This window comes from Anomaloglossus baeobatrachus, chromosome 6 (genome assembly GCF_048569485.1).
Source record: "Anomaloglossus baeobatrachus isolate aAnoBae1 chromosome 6, aAnoBae1.hap1, whole genome shotgun sequence".
Taxonomy (NCBI): Eukaryota; Metazoa; Chordata; class Amphibia; order Anura; family Aromobatidae; genus Anomaloglossus; species Anomaloglossus baeobatrachus.
The window spans coordinates 14298700-14317935 of record NC_134358.1 but is presented as its reverse complement, the minus strand read 5'-3'; the positions used below and the strand labels follow the sequence as shown (position 1 = coordinate 14317935).

Sequence of the window (19236 nt, the reverse complement as noted above, 5' to 3'; positions counted from 1 at the left end):
GTGGACACAAAGTTTGTCCGTGTTGGAGGCGGAGTTTGCTCGGCGTCTCTAGTTGTTGATTAGTCAGGGGGCGGAGACTCGGCAGCGCTCCTCTGAGGGATTGGAGGATTGGCTTAGTGGGTGGGATCTATCTTACGGCCTCCGAGTGTGGAAAGCGAGAAAGCGGGTGACCCGCGGGTGAGAGGGAACCGGAGAGATGGCGGAGGGCAGCGGAGGAGCGGCGCGGAGGAAGAAGCCGGTGCAGAGGCTGCAGAGCGCGAACCACAGCCCCGAGGAAGCGGAGCCCGAGAGAGACCGAGGGGAGGCGGAGTTCCGGTACTGACCTCTGACCATGAGAGACCGAGGGGAGGCGGAGCTCCGGTACTGACCTCTGACCATGAGAGACCGAGGGGAGGCGGAGTTCCGGTACTGACCTCTGACCATGAGAGACCGAGGGGAGGCGGAGCTCCGGTACTGACCCCTGACCCCGAGAGACCGAGGGGAGGCGGAGCTCCGGTACTGACCTCTGACCCTGAGATACCGAGGGGAGGCGGAGCTCCGGTACTGACCTCTGACCATGAGAGACCGAGGGGAGGCGGAGCTCCGGTACTGACCCCTGACCATGAGAGACCGAGGGGAGGCGGAGCTCCGGTACTGACCTCTGACCATGAGAGACCGAGGGGAGGCGGAGCTCCGGTACTGACCTCTGACCATGAGAGACCGAGGGGAGGCGGAGCTCCGGTACTGACCTCTGACCCTGAGAGACCGAGGGGAGGCGGAGCTCCGGTACTGACCTCTGACCCTGAGATACCGAGGGGAGGCGGAGCTCCGGTACTGACCTCTGACCATGAGAGACCGAGGGGAGGCGGAGCTCCGGTACTGACCCCTGACCATGAGAGACCGAGGGGAGGCGGAGCTCCGGTACTGACCTCTGACCATGAGAGACCGAGGGGAGGCGGAGCTCCGGTACTGACCTCTGACCATGAGAGACCGAGGGGAGGCGGAGCTCCGGTACTGACCTCTGACCATGAGAGACCGAGGGGAGGCGGAGCTCCGGTACTGACCTCTGACCATGAGAGACCGAGGGGAGGCGGAGCTCCGGTACTGACCTCTGACCATGAGAGACCGAGGGGAGGCGGAGCTCCGGTACTGACCCCTGACCCTGAGAGACCGAGGGGAGGCGGAGCTCCGGTACTGACCTCTGACCATGAGAGACCGAGGGGAGGCGGAGCTCCGGTACTGACCCCTGACCATGAGAGACCGAGGGGAGGCGGAGCTCCGGTACTGACCTCTGACCATGAGAGACCGAGGGGAGGCGGAGCTCCGGTACTGACCCCTGACCATGAGAGACCGAGGGGAGGCGGAGCTCCGGTACTGACCTCTGACCATGAGAGACCGAGGGGAGGCGGAGCTCCGGTACTGACCCCCCGACCCCGAGAGACCGAGGGGAGGCGGAGCTCCGGTACTGACCCCTGACCATGAGAGACCGAGGGGAGGCGGAGCTCCGGTACTGACCTCTGACCATGAGAGACCGAGGGGAGGCGGAGCTCCGGTACTGACCTCTGACCATGAGAGACCCGAGGGGAGGCGGAGCTCCGGTACTGACCTCTGACCATGAGAGACCGAGGGGAGGCGGAGCTCCGGTACTGACCTCTGACCATGAGAGACCGAGGGGAGGCGGAGCTCCGGTACTGACCTCTGACCATGAGAGACCGAGGGGAGGCGGAGCTCCGGTACTGACCTCTGACCATGAGAGACCGAGGGGAGGCGGAGCTCCGGTACTGACCTCTGACCATGAGAGACCGAGGGAGGCGGAGCTCCGGTACTGACCTCTGACCATGAGAGACCGAGGGGAGGCGGAGCTCCGGTACTGACCTCTGACCATGAGAGACCGAGGGGAGGCGGAGCTCCGGTACTGACCTCTGACCATGAGAGACCGAGGGGAGGCGGAGCTCCGGTACTGACCTCTGACCATGAGAGACCGAGGGGAGGCGGAGCTCCGGTACTGACCTCTGACCATGAGAGACCGAGGGGAGGCGGAGCTCCGGTACTGACCTCTGACCATGAGAGACCGAGGGGAGGCGGAGCTCCGGTACTGACCTCTGACCATGAGAGACCGAGGGGAGGCGGAGCTCCGGTACTGACCTCTGACCATGAGAGACCGAGGGGAGGCGGAGCTCCGGTACTGACCTCTGACCATGAGAGACCGAGGGGAGGCGGAGCTCCGGTACTGACCTCTGACCATGAGAGACCGAGGGGAGGCGGAGCTCCGGTACTGACCTCTGACCATGAGAGACCGAGGGGAGGCGGAGCTCCGGTACTGACCTCTGACCATGAGAGACCGAGGGGAGGCGGAGCTCCGGTACTGACCTCTGACCATGAGAGACCGAGGGGAGGCGGAGCTCCGGTACTGACCTCTGACCATGAGAGACCGAGGGGAGGCGGAGCTCCGGTACTGACCTCTGACCATGAGAGACCGAGGGGAGGCGGAGCTCCGGTACTGACCTCTGACCATGAGAGACCGAGGGGAGGCGGAGCTCCGGTACTGACCTCTGACCATGAGAGACCGAGGGGAGGCGGAGCTCCGGTACTGACCTCTGACCATGAGAGACCGAGGGGAGGCGGAGCTCCGGTACTGACCTCTGACCATGAGAGACCGAGGGGAGGCGGAGCTCCGGTACTGACCTCTGACCATGAGAGACCGAGGGGAGGCGGAGCTCCGGTACTGACCTCTGACCATGAGAGACCGAGGGGAGGCGGAGCTCCGGTACTGACCTCTGACCATGAGAGACCGAGGGGAGGCGGAGCTCCGGTACTGACCTCTGACCATGAGAGACCGAGGGGAGGCGGAGCTCCGGTACTGACCTCTGACCATGAGAGACCGAGGGGAGGCGGAGCTCCGGTACTGACCTCTGACCATGAGAGACCGAGGGGAGGCGGAGCTCCGGTACTGACCTCTGACCATGAGAGACCGAGGGGAGGCGGAGCTCCGGTACTGACCTCTGACCATGAGAGACCGAGGGGAGGCGGAGCTCCGGTACTGACCTCTGACCATGAGAGACCGAGGGGAGGCGGAGCTCCGGTACTGACCTCTGACCATGAGAGACCGAGGGGAGGCGGAGCTCCGGTACTGACCTCTGACCATGAGAGACCGAGGGGAGGCGGAGCTCCGGTACTGACCTCTGACCCTGAGAGACCGAGGGGAGGCGGAGCTCCGGTACTGACCTCTGACCATGAGAGACCGAGGGGAGGCGGAGCTCCGGTACTGACCCCTGACCCTGAGAGACCGAGGGGAGGCGGAGCTCCGGTACTGACCCTCTGACCATGAGAGACCGAGGGGAGGCGGAGCTCCGGTACTGACCCCTGACCATGAGAGACCGAGGGGAGGCGGAGCTCCGGTACTGACCCCTGACCATGAGAGACCGAGGGGAGGCGGAGCTCCGGTACTGACCCCTGACCATGAGAGACCGAGGGGAGGCGGAGCTCCGGTACTGACCCCTGACCATGAGAGACCGAGGGGAGGCGGAGCTCCGGTACTGACCCCTGACCATGAGAGACCGAGGGGAGGCGGAGCTCCGGTACTGACCCCTGACCATGAGAGACCGAGGGGAGGCGGAGCTCCGGTACTGACCTCTGACCATGAGAGACCGAGGGGAGGCGGAGCTCCGGTACTGACCTCTGACCATGAGAGACCGAGGGGAGGCGGAGCTCCGGTACTGACCCCCCCAAGAGACCGAGGGGAGGCGGAGCTCCGGTACTGACCTCTGACCATGAGAGACCGAGGGGAGGCGGAGTTCCGGTACTGACCTCTGACCCTGAGAGACCGAGGGGAGGCGGAGCTCCGGTACTGACCTCTGACCATGAGAGACCGAGGGGAGGCGGAGCTCCGGTACTGACCCCTGACCATGAGAGACCGAGGGGAGGCGGAGCTCCGGTACTGACCTCTGACCATGAGAGACCGAGGGGAGGCGGAGCTCCGGTACTGACCCCTGACCATGAGAGACCGAGGGGAGGCGGAGCTCCGGTACTGACCTCTGACCCTGAGAGACCGAGGGGAGGCGGAGCTCCGGTACTGACCTCTGACCATGAGAGACCGAGGGGAGGCGGAGCTCCGGTACTGACCTCTGACCATGAGAGACCGAGGGGAGGCGGAGCTCCGGGTACTGACCTCTGACCATGAGAGACCGAGGGGAGGCGGAGCTCCGGTACTGACCTCTGACCATGAGAGACCGAGGGGAGGCGGAGCTCCGGTACTGACCTCTGACCCTGAGAGACCGAGGGGAGGCGGAGCTCCGGTACTGACCTCTGACCCTGAGAGACCGAGGGGAGGCGGAGCTCCGGTACTGACCTCTGACCCTGAGAGACCGAGGGGAGGCGGAGCTCCGGTACTGACCTCTGACCCTGAGAGACCGAGGGGAGGCGGAGCTCCGGTACTGACCTCTGACCCTGAGAGACCGAGGGGAGGCGGAGCTCCGGTACTGACCTCTGACCCTGAGAGACCGAGGGGAGGCGGAGCTCCGGTACTGACCTCTGACCCTGAGAGACCGAGGGGAGGCGGAGCTCCGGTACTGACCTCTGACCCTGAGAGACCGAGGGGAGGCGGAGCTCCGGTACTGACCTCTGACCCTGAGAGACCGAGGGGAGGCGGAGCTCCGGTACTGACCTCTGACCCTGAGAGACCGAGGGGAGGCGGAGCTCCGGTACTGACCTCTGACCCTGAGAGACCGAGGGGAGGCGGAGCTCCGGTACTGACCTCTGACCCTGAGAGACCGAGGGGAGGCGGAGCTCCGGTACTGACCTCTGACCATGAGAGACCGAGGGGAGGCGGAGCTCCGGTACTGACCCCCCAAGAGACCGAGGGGAGGCGGAGCTCCGGTACTGACCCCTGACCCTGAGAGACCGAGGGGAGGCGGAGCTCCGGTACTGACCTCTGACCATGAGAGACCGAGGGGAGGCGGAGCTCCGGTACTGACCCCTGACCATGAGAGACCGAGGGGAGGCGGAGCTCCGGTACTGACCCCTGACCATGAGAGACCGAGGGGAGGCGGAGCTCCGGTACTGACCTCTGACCATGAGAGACCGAGGGGAGGCGGAGCTCCGGTACTGACCCCCCAAGAGACCGAGGGGAGGCGGAGCTCCGGTACTGACCCCTGACCCTGAGAGACCGAGGGGAGGCGGAGCTCCGGTACTGACCTCTGACCATGAGAGACCGAGGGGAGGCGGAGCTCCGGTACTGACCCCTGACCATGAGAGACCGAGGGGAGGCGGAGCTCCGGTACTGACCCCCCGACCCCGAGAGACCGAGGGGAGGCGGAGCTCCGGTACTGACCTCTGACCATGAGAGACCGAGGGGAGGCGGAGCTCCGGTACTGACCCCTGACCATGAGAGACCGAGGGGAGGCGGAGCCCCGGTACTGACCTCTGACCATGAGAGACCGAGGGGAGGCGGAGCTCCGGTACTGACCCCCCGACCCCGAGAGACCGAGGGGAGGCGGAGCTCCGGTACTGACCCCTGACCCAGAGAGACCGAGGGGAGGCGGAGCTCCGGTACTGACCCCCCCAAGAGACCGAGGGGAGGCGGAGCTCCGGTACTGACCCCCCGACCCCGAGAGACCGAGGGGAGGCGTAGTTCCGGTACTGACCTCTGACCCTGAGAGACCGAGGGGAGGCGGAGCTCCGGTACTGACCCTGAGAGACCGAGGGGAGGCGGAGCTCCGGTACTGACCCCTGACCCTGAGAGACCGAGGGGAGGCGGAGCTCCGGTACTGACCCCTGACCCTGATAGACCGAGGGGAAGCGGAGCTCCGGTACTGACCCCTGACCCTGAGAGACCGAGGGGAGGCGGAGCGCCGGTACTGACCCCTGACCATGAGAGACCGAGGGGAGGCGGAGCTCCGGTACTGACCCCTGACCCTGAGAGACCGAGGGGAGGCGGAGCTCCGGTACTGACCCCTGACCCCTGACCCTGAGAGACCGAGGGGAGGCGGAGCTCCGGTACTGACCCCTGACCCTGAGAGACCGAGGGGAGGCGGAGCTCCGGTACTGACCTCTGACCATGAGAGACCGAGGGGAAGCGGAGCTCCGGTACAGACCTCTGACCATGAGAGACCGAGGGGAAGCGGAGCTCCGGTACAGACCTCTGACCATGAGAGACCGAGGGGAAGCGGAGCTCCGGTACAGACCTCTGACCATGAGAGACCGAGGGGAAGTGGAGCTCCGGTACTGACCCCTGACCCCGAGAGACCGAGGGGAGGTGGAGCTCCGGTACTGACCCCGAGAGACCGAGGGGAGGCGGAGCTCCTGTACTGACCCCCCCCAAGAGACCGAGGGGAGGCGGAGCTCCGGTACTGACCCCCCGACCCCGAGAGACCGAGGGGAGGCGTAGTTCCGGTACTGACCTCTGACCATGAGAGACCGAGGGGAGGCGGAGCTCCGGTACTGACCCTGAGAGACCGAGGGGAGGCGGAGCTCCAGTACTGACCCCTGACCCTGAGAGACCGAGGGGAGGCGGAGCTCCGGTACTGACCCCTGACCCTGAGAGACCGAGGGGAAGCGGAGCTCCGGTACTGACCCCTGACCCTGAGAGACCGAGGGGAGGCGGAGCGCCGGTACTGACCCCTGACCCTGAGAGACCGAGGGGAGGCGGAGCTCCGGTACTGACCCCTGACCCTGAGAGACCGAGGGGAGGCGGAGCTCCGGTACTGACCCCTGACCCTGAGAGACCGAGGGGAGGCGGAGCTCCGGTACTGACCCCTGACCCTGAGAGACCGAGGGGAGGCGGAGCTCCGGTACTGACCCCTGACCCTGAGAGACCGAGGGGAGGCGGAGCTCCGGTACTGACCCCTGACCCTGAGAGACCGAGGGGAGGCGGAGCTCCGGTACTGACCCCTGACCCTGAGAGACCGAGGGGAGGCGGAGCTCCGGTACTGACCCCTGACCCTGAGAGACCGAGGGGAGGCGGAGCTCCGGTACTGACCCCTGACCCTGAGAGACCGAGGGGAGGCGGAGCTCCGGTACTGACCCCTGACCCTGAGAGACCGAGGGGAGGCGGAGCTCCGGTACTGACCTCTGACCCTGAGAGACCGAGGGGAGGCGGAGCTCCGGTACAGACCTCTGACCATGAGAGACCGAGGGGAGGCGGAGCTCCGGTACTGACCTCTGACCATGAGAGACCGAGGGGAGGCGGAGCTCCGGTACTGACCCCCCAAGAGACCGAGGGGAGGCGGAGCTCCGGTACTGACCCCCGACCCCGAGAGACCGAGGGGAGGCGGAGTTCCGGTACTGACCCCGAGAGATCGAGGGGAGGCGGAGTTCCGGTACTGACCCCCGACCCCGAGAGATCGAGGGGAGGCGGAGCTCCGGTACTGACCTCCGACCCCGAGAGATCGAGGGGAGGCGGAGCTCCGGTACTGACCGACCTGGGAGATCGAGGGGAGGCGGAGCTCCGGTACTGACACCCCCCCCCCCCCCGAGTTCTTTCGCCCCGGTGACCTGAGCCCCCGTCTTTCTCCCCATGGCACCTTGTGTCGCTCCCATCCTCCTCTGTCCTTACAGATGTCACCGGCTGCAGGAATCTCTTCTCAGCTCGGCCAGCGGCTTCAGCAACTACCGGGGGGTCCTGAACTGGTGTGTCATCATGCTGGTGAGTGCGTCCCCCAATACACAGAACGCAGCCTTTCTCTGGGGTCTGTGCCATCGCTGGACGTGATTGGGGGGGGGGGGGGGGGCTGTGCCATCGCTGGGGAGGGGTCTGTGCCATCGCGGAGGTGATGGGGGGGGGGGCACTGTGCCATCGCTGGAGGCGATTGGGGGGGGGGGGCACTGTGCCATCGCTGGAGGCGATTGGGGGGGGGGGGGCACTGTGCCATCGCTGGAGGCGATTGGGGGGGGGGGGGGCACTGTGCCATCGCTGGAGGCGATTGGGGGGGGGCACTGTGCCATCGCTGGAGGCGATTGGGGGGGGGGGGCACTGTGCCATCGCTGGAGGCGATTGGGGGGGGGGGCACTGTGCCATCGCTGGAGGCGATTGGGGGGGGGGGGGCACTGTGCCATCGCTGGAGGCGATTGGGGGGGGGGGCACTGTGCCATCGCTGGGGGCGATTGGGGGGGGCACTGTGCCATCGCTGGAGGTGATTGGGGGGGGGCACTGTGCCATCGCTGGAGGTGATTGGGGGGGGGGGCACTGTGCCATCGCTGGAGGTGATTGGGGGGGGGCACTGTGCCATCGCTGGGGGCGATTGGGGGGGGGGGGCACTGTGCCATCGCTGGAGGTGATTGGGGGGGGGCACTGTGCCATCGCTGGAGGTGATTGGGGGGGGGGGCACTGTGCCATCGCTGGAGGTGATTGGGGGGGGGCACTGTGCCATCGCTGGAGGTGATTGGGGGGGGGCACTGTGCCATCGCTGGGGGGGCACTGTGCCATCGCTGGAGGTGATTGGGGGGGGTCTGTGCCATCGCTGGAGGTGATTGGGGGGGGGGTCTGTGCCATCGCTGGAGGTGATTGGGGGGGGGGGGTCTGTGCCATCGCTGGAGGTGATTGGGGGTGGGGGGGGTCTGTGCCATCGCTGGAGGCGATTGGGGGGGGGGCACTGTGCCATCGCTGGAGGCGATTGGGGGGGGGGCACTGTGCCATCGCTGGAGGCGATTGGGGGGGGGGGCACTGTGCCATCGCTGGAGGCGATTGGGGGGGGGGGCACTGTGCCATCGCTGGAGGCGATTGGGGGGGGGGGCACTGTGCCATCGCTGGAGGCGATTGGGGGGGGGGGCACTGTGCCATCGCTGGAGGCGATTGGGGGGGGGGGCACTGTGCCATCGCTGGAGGCGATTGGGGGGGGGTCTGTGCCATCGCTGGAGGCGATTGGGGGGGGGTCTGTGCCATCGCTGGAGGCGATTGGGGGGGGGTCTGTGCCATCGCTGGAGGTGATTGGGGGGGGGGGTCTGTGCCATCGCTGGAGGTGATTGGGGGGGGGGGGGTCTGTGCCATCGCTGGAGGTGATTGGGGGGGGGGGGGGCACTGTGCCATCGCTGGAGGCGATTGGGGGGGGGGCACTGTGCCATCGCTGGAGGCGATTGGGGGGGGGGGCACTGTGCCATCGCTGGAGGCGATTGGGGGGGGGGGCACTGTGCCATCGCTGGAGGCGATTGGGGGGGGCACTGTGCCATCGCTGGAGGCGATTGGGGGGGGGCACTGTGCCATCGCTGGAGGCGATTGGGGGGGGGCACTGTGCCATCGCTGGAGGCGATTGGGGGGGGGCACTGTGCCATCGCTGGAGGTGATTGGGGGGGGGCACTGTGCCATCGCTGAAGGTCAGGCGGACATTTGGGGGAGGCGGTCGTCGGAGGCTTTCAGATGCGATTAAAGATCTCTCTGCTGCAGAGGATCCAGGCAGAGATGGGAGCGGAGAGGCGGAGGAGGATAACCCTGACATTCTGCTGATAACATGGGAGGGGCACTGCGATCCGTGCGGGGGTCAGAGTCCTCTCTTATCAGCCGATCATGTGACTGCCTGTGGCAGACGAGGCAGAGGTCGCAGGGCAGTGATGGAGGGCCAGGGGCAGAGGTCGCAGGAGAGTGATGGAGGGGCAGAGGTCGCAGGAGAGTGATGGAGGGCCAGGGACAGAGGTCGCAGGGCAGTGATGGAGGGCCAGGGGTAGGGGCAGAGGTCGCAGGAGAGTGATGGAGGGCCAGGGGCAGAGGTCGCAGGAGAGTGATGGAGGGCCAGGGGCAGAGGTCGCAGGAGAGTGATGGAGGGCCAGGGGCAGAGGTCGCAGGAGAGTGATGGAGGGCCAGGGGCAGAGGTCGCAGGAGAGTGATGGAGGGGCAGAGGTCGCAGGAGAGTGATGGAGGGCCAGGGGCAGAGGTCGCAGGAGAGTGATGGAGGGGCAGAGGTCGCAGTAGAGTGATGGAGGGGCAGAGGCAGAGGTCGCAGGAGAGTGATGGAGGGGCAGAGGTCGCAGGAGAGTGATGGAGGGCCAGGGGCAGAGGTCGCAGGAGAGTGATGGAGGGCCAGGGGCAGAGGTCGCAGGAGAGTGATGGAGGGCCAGGGGCAGAGGTCGCAGGAGAGTGATGAGGGCCAGGGGCAGAGGTCGCAGGACAGTGATGGAGGGCCAGGGGCAGAGGTCGCAGGAGAGTGATGAGGGCCAGGGGCAGAGGTCGCAGGAGAGTGATGGAGGGCCAGGGGCAGAGGTCGCAGGAGAGTGATGGAGGGCCAGGGGCAGAGGTCGCAGGAGAGTGATGGAGGGCCAGGGGCAGAGGTCGCAGGACAGTGATGGAGGGCCAGGGGCAGAGGTCGCAGGACAGTGATGGAGGGCCAGGGGCAGAGGTCGCAGGACAGTGATGGAGGAACCGGGCCAGGGGCAGAGGTCGCAGGACAGTGATGGAGGGCCAGAGGCAGAGGTCGCAGGAGAGTGATGGAGGGGCAGAGGTCGCAGGAGAGTGATGGAGGGCCCGGGCCAGGGGCAGAGGTCGCAGGACAGTGATGGAGGGCCAGGGGCAGAGGTCGAGGTCGCAGGAGAGTGATGAGGGCCCAGGCCCGGTTGTGTCTGCAGCTCCTGCGCTTCCAGCCACGCGTGGTCTGACACCTCCCCCGCCTCTATAGTCATGTGACTTCTGGAGGGGGGGCGGGCGGGTGCATTTACAGTCATGTGACTTGCGCCCACCTATATTTCTGTGCTCGTGTTTCAGGTTCTGGGGAACGCGCGCCTCTTCTTGGAGAACATCATTAAGTAAGTGCCCCCCTCCTGCTCCGCCCTGTACAGGTCACGTGACTGGTAGGTAGGGGGTTATTAACGCCTGCTCTCCCCCTCCTCCAGGTATGGAATATTGGTGGACCCCATCCAGGTGGTGTCGCTCTTCCTCAAGGACCCCTACAGCTGGCCCTCGCTCATTCTGATATTGGGTAAGGCCCCATCTTGTGCTAACTCAATCTCCAATCCTCATCTTCTGGCGGCTCCCCCCATCGTTTGCTCGTTCCTCAGCCCCCCACCCCCTTCCCTGTCTGGTGGTTTTCTTCCCCCATCTGACACCTTGTTTCTCTCTCGTAGGCTCCAACATTTTCATATTGGGGTCTCTGCACTTGGAGCGGCGCCTGGCATCAGTAAGTAGACGCAAGCTTGTCCTTAATATATTCCCACTATTAAAGAGCCAGTGGGAGCGCCTGACTCTTTCCTTGGGGGGAGGGGGAGCCGGGAGGGGCTGAATCTTTTCTTGGGGGGAGGCGGGAGGGGATGACTCTCTTTTTTTTGGGGGGGGGAGGAGGAGCCGGGAGGGGTTGACTCTCTTTTCGTGGGTGGGTGGGGGAGGGGGAGCCAGGAGGGGCTGACTCTTTCCTCTTTTTGGGGAGGATCTGACTACTCGGGGGGGGAAAGCGGAATTTAGTAGAACGTCATGGGAAGCGGGAGTGGTCCCTCTAGATTAAAAAAGGGCAAATGTGCTCTCCTCTACAAAAGGGTGAAAAATGAGGATCCAGGGGATCACAGACCAGTAAACCTGACCTCCATAGAAGGAAAATTTTCCTGAAAATTGTCCAGGAGCATTTCCTGAGGCACCTGGATGTGACGCCATTAAACCATTAATACCGGAGCCACGCAGCTTTATAGCCAATAAACCTCGTTACACCAACCTGATCTCCTTCTATAACAAAGTCCCTGAATGGCTGGAGCTGTGGATATAGTATATACCTTGTGTCACAGGATCCTTCTCCGGTATCACACAATCAACAGAGCGAGAGATGAATGAACAATCCAAAGATCCTTTATTATATGAAAACCAAAAGGGCCATAAAACAATCCACCACACAGAGGGTAAAATAGTCCAGTAACAGGATAAATGCCAGGAGATGGGAGTCACAATCCTCCAGATGTCTCTGTTTCAGGGTGATTAGAGTTTCTCCAAGTCTCTCTGGGGTGCAGGCCGCAGCTTCAGCGTCCTACAAAGGATGAATCTTACTTAAAAGGACCGGAGCATAAAACTAAGAGAGAGCACCGGAGAAAAGGACCGGAGCATAAAACTAAGAGAGAGCACCGGAGAAAAGGACTGGAGCATAAAACTAAGAGAGAGCACCGGGGAAAAGGACCGGAGCATAAAACTAAGAGAGAGCACCGGGGAAAAGGACCGGAGCATAAAACTAAGAGATAGCACCGGGGAAAAGGACCGGAGCATAAAACTAAGAGATAGCACCGGGGAAAAGGACCGGAGCATAAACCTAAGAGATAGCACCGGAGAAAAGGACCGGAGCATAAAACTAAGAGAGAGCACCGGGGAAAAGGACCGGAGCATAAACCTAAGAGATAGCACCGGAGAAAAGGACTGGAGCATAAAACTAAGCGATAGCACCGGGGAAAAGGACTGGAGCATAAAACTAAGAGCGAGCACCGGGGAAAAGGACCGGAGCATAAAACTAAGAGATAGCACCGGGGAAAAGGACTGGAGCATAAAACTAAGAGATAGCACCGGAGAAAAGGACCGGAGCATAAAACTAAGAGCGAGCACCGGGGAAAAGGACTGGAGCATAAAACTAAGAGAGAGCACCGGAGAAAAGGACTGGAGCATAAAACTAAGAGAGAGCACTGGAGAAAAGGACCGGAGCATAAAACTAAGAGAGAGCACCGGGGAAAAGGACTGGAGCATAAAACTAAGAGAGAGCACCGGGGAAAAGGACCGGAGCATAAAACTAAGAGACAGCACCGGGGAAAAGGACTGGAGCATAAAACTAAGAGACAGCACCGGGGAAAAGGACTGGAGCATAAAACTAAGAGAGAGCACCGGGGAAAAGGACTGGAGCATAAAACTAAGAGAGAGCACCGGGGAAAAGGACCGGAGCATAAAACTAAGAGAGAGCACCGGGGAAAAGGACCGGAGCATAAAACTAAGAGAGAGCACCGGGGAAAAGGACTGGAGCATAAAACTAAGAGAGAGCACCGGGGAAAAGGACCGGAGCAGAATAGTAAATCCCAGATTCATAATGAGTCACAGTGCGGAGCTGCAGCTAAAAAGGAGAAATTCTGGGATGTATGAATACAAGCATTGAACCTAGAGAGAGGGGATTATTCCCCTATACTCTGCCCTGGTCAGACCCCACCTGGAATACTGTGGAAAGACATCAATATATTGGAGCAGGTCCAGGGAAGAACAACAAAGATGATGGAAGATCTGCAGACCATGTCCTGTGAAGACCGGCTACAAGAACTAAAGAGCAGGCTGAGAGGAGACTTAATAGTTGTCTACAAATATCTGAAAGATCAGAGGGAACCACGATATTCTCATTATCACAAGGAAGTACAAGAAGCAATGGGAGGAAACTAAAAGGAAGGAGACACAGTAGACATTTGGAAAAACTTCCTGACAGTAAGAGCAGTCCGAGAGTGGAACAGGCGGCCACAGGAGGCAGTGAGGGCAGTCCGAGAGTGGAGCAGACTGCCACGGGAGGCAGTGAGAGCAGACCGAGAGTGGAGCAGACTGCCACGGGAGGCAGTGAGCTCTCCATCAATGGAATTCTTAAAGAGGAAGCCAGAGAAACGTATAGCTGGGCGTTTTTGGGAAAACCTGCATTCGCAGGGACTGGACCTGATGGCACTGGAAGTCCCTTCTAACGCTATTATTCCATAAAAAACCGACCCTTTATTTCCCTTGGGTGGGTAGGAGATGACTCATCGGGGAGGTGGGATTTGGGAGAAGCTGACTTTTTTTTTTTCCTCCGGGTAGGAAGGAGCTGATTCCTGGGGACGGGGGGGGGGGGGGGGGGGGGGTTTGTAAGAAGCTGACTCCGATTCAGGGGGGATGACTCCTTCCTGGGTGGTGGGGGGGGGGGGGTCTGGCTCTTTCTTTTTGAGTAGGTATTTTGGAGACGCTGACTCCTCTGGCTGAGGAGTAGTTGACTCCTCGGGGAGGGAGGATTTGGGAGGAGCTGAGGTGTTTTCTATGGCTGGGAAAGAGCTGAGTCCTTGGGGGGGAGAGAGGGATTGGGGAGGAGCTAATTCCGGGGGAGAAGGGATTTGGGAGAAGCCGACGGTTTCCTCTGGTTGGGGAAGAGTTGACTCCTCGGGGGAGGAGGTGTGTAGGAGAAGCTGACTCTTCTCTGGGTGTGGAGGATGTGGAATGAGCGCTCTTGACTTGGGGAAATTATGTGACTCTTTATTTCGCTTTCTGCAGGGAGCTTTTCCGGAACGTGTGGGGCTGGTGCTATATGCCGTCCTCCTCCCCGCCATCCTGTGCATCCCGGTGCTGGTAGTTTTTACGGTTCTGTCCATAACACCAGGTAACATCTCTGCAGATAAGTCTGTGCCATCCAGCAGTTGGGGATGGGGTACAAGGGACAGGAGGTCGGAGTGTGGAGGAGGTGGGTTTGGGATTAGTTTGTAGTAGACAGATGGTGTAGTGTGGGAGGGGCTTAACAGGAGGGTGGGATCTCACTGAGTATTTGCGGGGTTTTGGGGCTGCGCTGATTTCCATCCTGTCCTGTCTCTGCAGTGGGCTCCGTCGTCGCCCTCATGGTCTACACCATCCTCTTTCTGAAGCTCTTCTCCTATAAAGATGTGAATCGCTGGAGCCGGGAGAGGAGGCGGGCGCAGGTCCGGGCGCTCAGCCGCACTCAGTCTGGTGAGATTGACCCCCCAACCCCCAACCCACCACCCCCGGGGTCCATATGGGACTCGTCATCTATGACACTCATCCATTCTGTTCTCAGCTCCTGTGATGAGAAAAGTGGCGGGAGATGTCGGGAAGCAGGAGGTGATGTATCCCGGGAATCTGACGCACCGAGGTGGGTGATACCTGCCGCTCCAGCTGTGTGGTCTGCGCCGCCCCTGTCCTAACCGCATCTCTTCACCCCTCAGATATCTATTACTTCATTCTTGCCCCAACTCTCTGCTACGAGATGAACTTCCCTCGTTCTCCGAGGATTCGCAAGAGATTCCTGCTCAGACGTCTGTTAGAAATGGTGAGAAGGAGATGACGAAAGGAGGAAGCGAGCGGCCGCCCGACACTGCCCCCACACTCGTGAGACATATCTATCACTTCTCCACCTCCAAAAGCATGAGCCTTGCTTTATATTGCACCACATCTGTCTACTGTTCCCACCACACCTTCCCCATCGCACCCAACTACCTCCCTCTGTACTCCCCCCATCACATGCGGCTACCGACCTCTTTACCCCCCCCCCCATCACACCCAACTACCGCCCTCAGTGCACCTCCCCCATCACGTCTGTCCCCACTGCAGCTCCTCCATCACACCTGACTACCGTCGTCCTCAGTACTTCTCCTCCATCACACCCGACTACTGCCCTCAGTACTCCTCCCCCATCACACCTATCGCCCCCATTACCTCTGTCTACTGTCCTCACTGCAGCTTTTCCATCACACCCAACTACTGCTCTCAGTGCAACTCCCCCATCATACCAGACTGCTGTCCCCGCTGCACTTCACCCATCCTCTTCCTTCGCTGCACATTCCCCATCCTCCTCCTTCCCCGCACCTGCCCTTGTTCTTGCCACTCATCCTGACTTCGTCTTCTCTCACATCCAGCTATTCATCATGCAGCTCCTGGTTGGACTGATCCAGCAGGTAAGTTTATGAACCAGTGGTCCATCTTACTGTGTAGAGGCCGATAGAGAAGGCTGAGGGGTTGGGCTGGCGGTCAGCCGATTAGGGACTGAGAGAGAAGGTTGAGAGGTCGGCAGTTTGGGGGCTGATGGAGAAGGCTGAAGGGGTCGGGCTTAGGGGTTGGTCGATTGTCTATTGGGGGCTCTTCAAGGATGGGCCAGGTTTGGCCGTCGGCTGGTTGGGGGCTGACTAAGGAGGGGCTGGGCATGGTAATTGGCCGGTTTGGGGGCTGAAGGAGGAGGGGCCGGGTGTAGTGATTGGCCAGTTGGGGGCTGAGGGGTCGGATCTGGAAATTGGCCGGCTGAGGCAGAGGAGTGGGGCTTGGCAGTCAACCGATTGGGGGCTGATGGAGAAAGCGGAAAGGTAGGGCCTGGCGATCGGCCAGTTGGGAGCTGATGGAGGAGCCAGATCTGGCGGTCAACCGGTTGTGGTCTGATGGAAAAGGCAGAAGGGCCTGGCTCTTGGACGGTTGGGGGCTGAGGGGTCGGATCTGGAAGCTGGCCGGCTGAGGCAGAGGGGTGGGGCTTGGCAGTCAAGCGATTGGGGGCTGATTGAGCAAGGGGAAAGGTGGGGCCTGGCGATCGGCCAGTTGAGAGCTGATGGAGGAGCCAGATCTGGCGGTTGACCGGTTGGGGTCTGATGGAAAATTCAGAGGGGCCTGGCTCTCGGACGGTTTGGGACTGAGAGCGGCAGAGATGGCCTGGTGATCACTCGGTTTGGGCCTGATGGACAAGGCAGAGGGTCGGGCGGTCGTCCGGTTTGGGCCTGATGGCGGAGGGGTCGTTAGGGCTGTAGCCGCCAAGTAGCAGAACCGTGTTGTTAAGACTGTGTAGGGCTGGACTGTGGGTGATCGTCTTGTGTTGTGTTTTAGTGGATGGTCCCAGCAATCCAGAACTCCATGAAACCTTTCCGGGTGAGTATCCCATTTTGTGCTCACACTCTTCAGCTACTAATCCCTACAGACGGCCGGAGAGGAGTCTCCTCTGTGCCTCCCTTCTTACTCTGCTCTTCTCACCTCTAGGATATGGATTATTCGAGGATTGTTGAACGGCTCCTGAAGTTAGCGGTGAGTGTAGTCGTCCCCCTGACCTCTCTGCCCTTCTGTCTGCCTTTTGTTGTACGCCTACCTTGACTTCTCGTCTCATGTCGTATGTCCATTTTCGGGGCGCACTGACACTGCCGCTCTTTGCAGGTCCCCAACCACCTGATCTGGTTGATCTTCTTCTACTGGTTCTTTCATTCTTCCATGAACTTTGTGGCTGAGTTGATGCGTTTTGGGGATCGTGAGTTCTACAGGGACTGGTGGTGAGTGATATCTGCTGCCTGCAATCCGGGACCATCCACTAGGAGTGACCTGATCATTGTCTGTGGTTAATCTGGGACCAGGAGCCAAAATCCATAATAATCTACTAATCTGATTCTCCAGGAACTCTGAAACGGTGACCTACTTCTGGCAGAACTGGAATATCCCCGTTCACAAATGGTGCATCAGGTAGTATGAGGAGGTGCAGACACATCGGCGGGACGGGGGACTGAGGAGACCTTTGTATCGGCAGGGCAAGGGGGCACAGTCATGTTAGCCGGTGCAAGAGGGCGAGGAGCGCGTGTGGGTAATTGTCACAGAATACAGGGTAAGGAGCTGTCAGTAGCTGGAGGGGACAGTGTGGGTGAGGAGCCGTGGAGCAGGGAGGACTGCTGTCAGCGGACACAAGGAGAGGGACCAGGGAGCGACTGCAGGTAGGGCTCAGGAGCGGCGGGTCAGAGGATAGAATTGAGGGTACATGACAATAAATTTCTTGCACCATTTTGTTTCTTTCAGACACTTCTACAAGCCAATGATGAGACGTGGGGTCCCCAGATGGGCCGCACAGACGGCCGTTTTCTGCGCTTCAGCTTTTTTCCACGAGGTTAGAACATATTATGAGCCAATGCACTAGAGGCCGGGTGGGGGGGGTCAAAGCCGGCTGTGTCTCGGTTGAGCAAAGTTTTGGTTTTAAGGGATGGTCCGCGGTGGGTTGATGATCCCGCCAGGTAGGGTCTGGGCGCTCCAACGGGTAGTGTCGGGGCAAGAGGAGGTTGGTGCTCTGCTGGGCAATGTCTGGGCGCTTCTCTGGGGGAGGTGTTGGAGCATCTTCGGGAGGGGGATGGCACTCTGCTGGACAGTGTCTGCAGCCTTGGTGCTCCACCGGGCAGTGTATGGGTGGGAGGGTTGGTGCTCTGGCAGGATCCCTTGCTCTGCAGTCTCGTGACCTCTGCTTTGTGTCCTCAGTACCTGGTCAGCATTCCTCTGAAGATGCTCGGGGTGGGGTGGGGTGGGGTGGCGCTGCACCGGGCTGTGGTTGCTGGTGTTGCGCCGGGCTGTGGTTGCTGGTGTTTCGCTGGGCAGTTGGGGGGGGGGGGGGTTGGTGCTTAGCTCTGCAATCTCGTGACGTCTCCTCAGTACCTGGTCAGCATTCCTCTGAAGATGCTCTGGGTGGGGGGGTGGTGCTGCACCGAGCAGTGTTTGGGCGGGTGGTGGTTGGTGGTGTTTCATCGGGCAATGTATGGGTGGGAAGGTTGGTGCTCCGGCAGAATCCATTGCTCTGCAGTCTCGTGACCTCTGCTTTGTCTCCTCCAGTACCTGGTCAGCATTCCTCTGAAGATGTTCCGGCTCTGGGCTTTCATGGGGATGATGTCTCAGGTTTGTACTAGTCTTCGGCCTGTTCTCTGCTGTGAGCGCCATGTCTGACTTCGCCTTCTTTTCTGCAGCTCCCTCTGGCCTGGTTCGTAGGGCGGTTTCTCCGGGGGAATTATGGGAACGCAGCGGTGTGGATCTCTCTGATGATAGGGCAGCCTATCGCGGTGCTCATGTATGTACACGACTATTACATTCTGAACTATGGGATCGGAGCCTGAGAATCCCGGAGCTGATGCAGCTGTGGACTGGAGCACTCTACGTCTTTGGTGAAGAAGTCTTCCATTTCATCAGATCCGTACAATATCTACGATGGAGGATCTGATGGTACCTAAGAACCGATGCCCCGGCTCCCACAACGCAGCACTCAGTCTGCACTTCTGCTGCTCGTCATAGAACGTCCGTCCACGACCTCTGGTTTTCTGTCCTTCGTTCCGTCCTGTCTGAACCAATAATTGATCCGTCCTTCTGGGAGCGCTCACGGCCACTTTCTTCACTCCCTTCTTGATTTTGCACTGGTTTATCTGCTGTGGCCGGAGAGATGTGCACTATGTCCTGCAGTCACCGCTGCAGCCTCCTGGGCAGGTGATGACCACTGACTATGGTAACTCGTGCCTGTCCGTCATATCCTGGGGTCGAGGGGTGATCTTCGGCACCAGGTTCATGGCCTGGTGGGTGGAGCAGAGCTGGTGATGGCAGGGTCTCCGGGCAGAGTGTACGGCGGCTCTCACTTGCTGTGTCTGGAGTAATGTCGCTGCTTTTTTGGTCTCGGCAGGAGCTTTGGCTTCTCGAGATTCAGGTTAATCACGTTTTGCAAACTGTGAAATTAAAATTGTTGGTTTTCATCCTCTGGCGAGATTAATTTATCCATCGTCTCCTCTAGTGAACGGGGTTTAGATTACTACCGGGGTCCATGTTAAGAGAAACTGGTTTCATTTTGGGGTCCTGGTGATTGTTGTCCAGAGAGAACGAGATCTGCTAAC

The 19236-nt window shown here is 60.9% G+C and overlaps 1 protein-coding gene across 1 annotated transcript; it reads left to right on the top strand.

Annotated features, from left to right (window-relative positions):
- The first annotated feature begins 110 nt into the window (after positions 1-110).
- On the top strand, positions 111-19101 carry DGAT1 (diacylglycerol O-acyltransferase 1). The gene is made up of 17 exons (XM_075352790.1): positions 111-315; positions 7534-7621; positions 10664-10704; positions 10792-10877; positions 11023-11075; positions 14129-14234; positions 14447-14575; positions 14664-14738; positions 14812-14915; positions 15502-15540; positions 16451-16492; positions 16601-16645; positions 16772-16884; positions 17006-17071; positions 17399-17486; positions 18197-18259; positions 18328-19101. Exons 1-17 carry the CDS (start codon positions 197-199, stop codon positions 18472-18474), a joined length of 1404 nt encoding a protein of 467 aa, XP_075208905.1. The 5' UTR covers positions 111-196; the 3' UTR covers positions 18475-19101.
- The last annotated feature ends 135 nt before the right edge of the window (positions 19102-19236 follow it).